The following is a 4,413-nucleotide window of genomic DNA, read 5'->3' as shown; positions in this document are numbered from 1 at the left end:
GCCTCTCACGTGACTGATACTCCCCACCCCACCTCACCCCCGCCTCCCTCCTGCGTCACTCCCACTCCGGCCGGCAGCCCCGCCCCGTGTGGGAGTTCCTCCGGGAGAGCCTATCTTCCCGAGTGTAGGGGGAAGCGGCGTGACTTGGGAGTGGAAAATTTTTCCGAGGCAACTCAGTGTTGAAAGAAGCGCAAGAACGACCGAGGACTGACGAGAGGAGACCGAAAGGAACTCGTCTGCTTGCTCCTGACTTAATAACCACCGGGCCTGGCACCAGCTCTCCTTACCTCTCCCTTCCTTCGCCTTGGTACGGCCCGTAGAGTACGGCGCCTGCCGAGGGTCCCACGCTGGAGAAGCGAGAGGAGGGTATGTGGGGAAGTGGGCCAATCGGGGCGCGGGTCACGGCGCAGGCGCGCTGCGGAGGGAGGGCTATGCTAATGTTGTTGATATCCTGGGGCCACCCGAGTTGAAGGGGGGGAAATCCGGGGGCTGCCGCAACCGCCACCGGTCTGGGCCCAACCGGGGCTCCCCCCCCCCTTGCCCTGTAGTCGCCGCAGTTCCCGGGGAGAGGTGACTGGTGTCCCCCGCTCTGGGAGGGGGCGCCGCGGGCTCGGGGCGCACGGACAACCCCTACCCATGAGGCCCTGATGGAAAACACAAAGGATCTGGTGAGAGCCGAGCGCGGCAGCCGCTTTGTGTGCCAGGTTGCGTGGGGGGGGGACGCCTGCAGCTCCCCGACCCCCGGAACCACCCCCGCAGCTCCCTGACCCCCCAGCTCCCAGGCCTGCTTCTCCCTCCCACGCCCCCCTCCACCTCCGGAGCACCCCTCCCCCTGCCGGCCGTTAAACGTTCCGGGGTTCCCCTCCCCCTCGGTCCCACACTCGCCGGGGTTCTTTCTCTCCACACTCGGAGGGTGTGTGTTGGGGGGGGTGGGTTGGAAGAAAACAAATGGAGAAGAAAGTTGTTTCTTTTCCTCTCTCCCCTCCCCGCCCCCGCTCTGCCCGAGGAGAAAGGTTGAATCGGTGACTTTTCCTTTTTTAGCCGCCGAGGGTGGGAGCGTGGCGTCCCGGCGTCCCGGGGGCGGGCGGGGGGGCGCCGTCTGGGGGGGAGGCTGGGGGGGGGAGGCTGCGGCCGGGTTGGGGGGCGGGGGGCGCCGCGCCGCGCCAGACGTTTGCACGTGGAGGTGGAAATACGGAAGGGGGCGGGGTGGGCACGTGGGGGAGGGAGGGCCGCTGGTTCGCACGGGTTTCCACGTCGGTGGGCCGCCCCAGGACCGTGGCGTGGTCGTTGGTGAAAGACCAATCCTGACGTTTCAGAGTCGGACGAGACACTAGAGGTCACCCAAAGCGGCCGCCCCCCCCCCTCCCTCCCTCTGCAGCTCCTGACAAGTGGTAGGTAGCGCGGCCTCTCCCCTTCCACCTTCACCCCCGACCACCCCCACCCCCCCTCCGCCCAGCCCGGCGCTCGCTGCTGGGCAGGAAAGCCCCTTCCGTGTTCCCGTAGGCTGTGAAGTGTCGTTTGCCTCCCCTCATTAGACCCTGGAGAGTCTTCATTCAAGTCCTGGTTAAGTTGCTCCTGGTTGTTTATTTTTCTTTCTTTCTTTTTTACTTCTCAGTGTTTTTTTTTTCTCACATCCTCTTCACCCACCCACTGCTCATTGGCCTATATTTTGTGTGCCAGGAAAGAACAGCAGGGAAGTGGAGGAAGGGGGGGGTGGAACTTTGAGAGAAACTTTTTTTTCCTCCTCTCTCTTTTTCTGGGGCTGGACAATTTCAAGTGTTCCAGCTTACACGGGTGAAAATGGTTTGATACTGCTCTCTTCAGCCAGATACTGGGGAAATTCGAGGGTGGCCCTTTTCTCCCCCCCCCCCCCTCTCTCTCTCTCTCTCTCTCTCTGTCTCTCTCTCTCTCTCTCTCTCTCTCTCTCTCTCTCTCTCTCGCTCGCTCGTGCCCCTTCATGAAAGAAGCTCATAGAACCAGTACCTGGTTGAGAAGCATAATCAGAATTTTACTATTCCCCAATATTCTTTGTAAACTTCCCTTCCAAGTCCCCTCTTCCCAACTGCTTTTACATTTTTATGTTTTCAACTTTTTTTCTTTTAGTTTTATGCCATGCTTTTAATATTTGCATAGAGGTTGCAGTATTTTTAATCCTCTCCAAATTAATGTTAGTGTTTATTACTTGGTTATTTGTTTTTAAATATGTTTACCACTCTGTTTTTCTAATTAATGTTATCCTTCATTTGTTGTGCACCAAATGGTATAAGAATATTGGGCACACATATTTTCCTTTACCGAATATGGTATACTGGGAGTCAAAACAAGTACATATCTGGCCTAAAATTTAGCCAACTAATAAATTTTATTTTAAATTCCCAATATCTGTTTAAAACGTTTGAGAGCACGTTTTTCTCCCCCTCTTAGACTGTTGCTTTGCTCTTGTGTGCTTAAACTGTTACTTTTCTTTCATTTATCTCAACACCAAAGAGTATTTAAAAAGAAAAATAGCTGTGTGTTTTTTTTCTTGCGCCCCTATCTCTGAATAAACAAGTAGCTTCTATTTATGTAGAAGCCCATACTCAAGGCTGTGCAAATTATGGTAGAATCTTGCAAATTATGGTAGAATCTTTCTTGAATGTGTATGCATAGTCTTATGTTGTGCCATACTTTTTAACTATCCAATTTTTAACTTCATGAAACTGTGACTATTTTCTCCAAATCTAATCACTAGAATTTAACATGGGATGTAAAAATTAATGGAGTTATATATAATGATACCTTTCAAGTTTTAGTTTATAGAGAGTTTCAAGTTAATTTCCTGCCAACTTTAAACCTCAACTGTCATGACATGTTGATTGACTTTGGAAACATTTGCATTCTAAACATACTAGACAGGAACAACTGGTTTTATCTTTAAAGAGGACATTGCTGTCTGCTTTATGGCTGGTTATATGTGGACTGTATGTATGTCAGATACTCTTAATCTCTAATTTTGAAAATTAAAATGAAACACATGATTGGTTTTAAAATGTACTGTAGTGCTGAAATTAAAAAAAGAGAGCTGGGCATAAGTAGGCTGAGGTCTAAGGATCCATGCAGGAAAAACCCTGGAGTCTTTTATCTCAAATTAACTTCAAAAACCTGGAAGCCAAGCTTTGGCTCAAGGGATAGAGTACTAGCCTTGAGCAAAAATGCTCAGGTCACCACCCCCAGGCCCTGAGATCCAGCCTAGTACTGGCACCAACAACAACAAAAAATTTTATTTTACAAGTGAAAACAACATATTAATGCCATGTATCTCAAACTTAGGTAAGCTACTAAATTACTGAAAGCCAGGAGTACTCAGTATGCTAAGTGACCACATTCTAAAATTAGAAAATTAGGTTTCTTTGAATTGCTCCTTGTTTCCCACTTTTGCATCTTTAAGAGACTTGTGATATAAGATTTAGCCATCTATTTTAAATTTAAAGTAAGACAACATGTGTAATTAGTCTCAGGGTTTCAAATGCATGAGAGATGAAAACTGGACAGAAGAAAATGGACTTAAGATACTTGTCTTCCAACGCTTGTCCTGCACATCTCTTGATTTTGTGTAGAAGGTACGGATTAGTTTTAGGTCTTGTTTTTTTTTCATAAACTGTGGGTTGGGGGGAGGCATGGTTATGGGTGTGGATGTTAGTATTAGGGTTTGAACTTAGGGCATTTTGCTTCCTAGGCAGTCACTCTACCACTTAAACCACTCCATTAGCACTGAGTGGCTTCAGACCCAAGCCTCCAATGTTTGCTCCCTTGTGGGTGGGATTGCAGGCATGAACCCTCCCCCACCCTGTCTTTTGTGTTTTTAAATTATCTTCTCCCTCACATAATCAGATTTACAGTTTCTCTTATTTTACTTGGAAGCCACTAGAAAAGGTGAAAAGGCAGTAAGTAGTTCCATTTAAACATACTGAATGTGTGGAGGGAGCTAGAGACCAGTGGCTGTATGGCATCTATTGGACAAGCAATGTACATCAGCTTTCTCATCACAACTAAAGGGTTGATCATGATTCAATCACCATTGTCCAGTAGAACTTTTTACCATTTTGGAAATGTCCTCTTACCTGTGCTGGCCTGATAATAGCCAGTAGCCATATGTGAATATTTAAAACGTAGCTAATAGAGTATTAGGGGTTTTTTTTATTGTATTTCTTTTAGTATGTCAGCTTAAATACCCACATCTCCCAAATTGGACATACAGGTGTACGGCAGTATTTTCTAAACTTAGCAAATCACTGGACTTAGAGGAGAACTGAGTTAAAATACTTCCTACCTGAAGACTGACATTTAGTAGTTCTATACTACACTCTGGGATTCTTTTTAATGTATACCACAGAGTTAAGGAGACACTTCATTGGGAGATTTTAAAGTTTCCTT

The 4,413-nt window shown here is 47.9% G+C and overlaps 1 protein-coding gene across 12 annotated transcripts in view; it reads left to right on the top strand.

Annotated features, from left to right (window-relative positions):
* Nucleotides 1-263: 263 nt before the first annotated feature.
* Mbtd1 (mbt domain containing 1) overlaps nt 264-4,413 on the top strand; it is a 66,365-nt gene continuing 62,215 nt past the window's right edge. For 4 of the 12 annotated variants that reach the window (XM_042671596.1, XM_042671605.1, XM_042671578.1 and 1 more), the window contains exon 1: nt 264-366. Coding sequence is in view for 4 of the 12 variants with exons in the window: in XM_042671548.1 (XP_042527482.1) it covers nt 648-668 (21 nt within the window). In the remaining 8 variants the exon portion in view is untranslated. Of the gene's footprint in view, nt 367-443; nt 669-1,316; nt 1,392-3,491; nt 3,600-4,413 lie in introns of those variants that run through there. The other 8 variants (XM_042671548.1, XM_042671588.1, XM_042671538.1 and 5 more) reach the window with 4 other exon arrangements.

The sequence above is a fragment of the Dipodomys spectabilis genome, unplaced genomic scaffold, assembly GCF_019054845.1.
Source record: "Dipodomys spectabilis isolate Male_0828 unplaced genomic scaffold, ASM1905484v1 ptg000018l, whole genome shotgun sequence".
Lineage (NCBI taxonomy): Eukaryota > Metazoa > Chordata > Mammalia > Rodentia > Heteromyidae > Dipodomys > Dipodomys spectabilis.
This window is presented reverse-complemented; position numbering and strand designations above follow the sequence as displayed.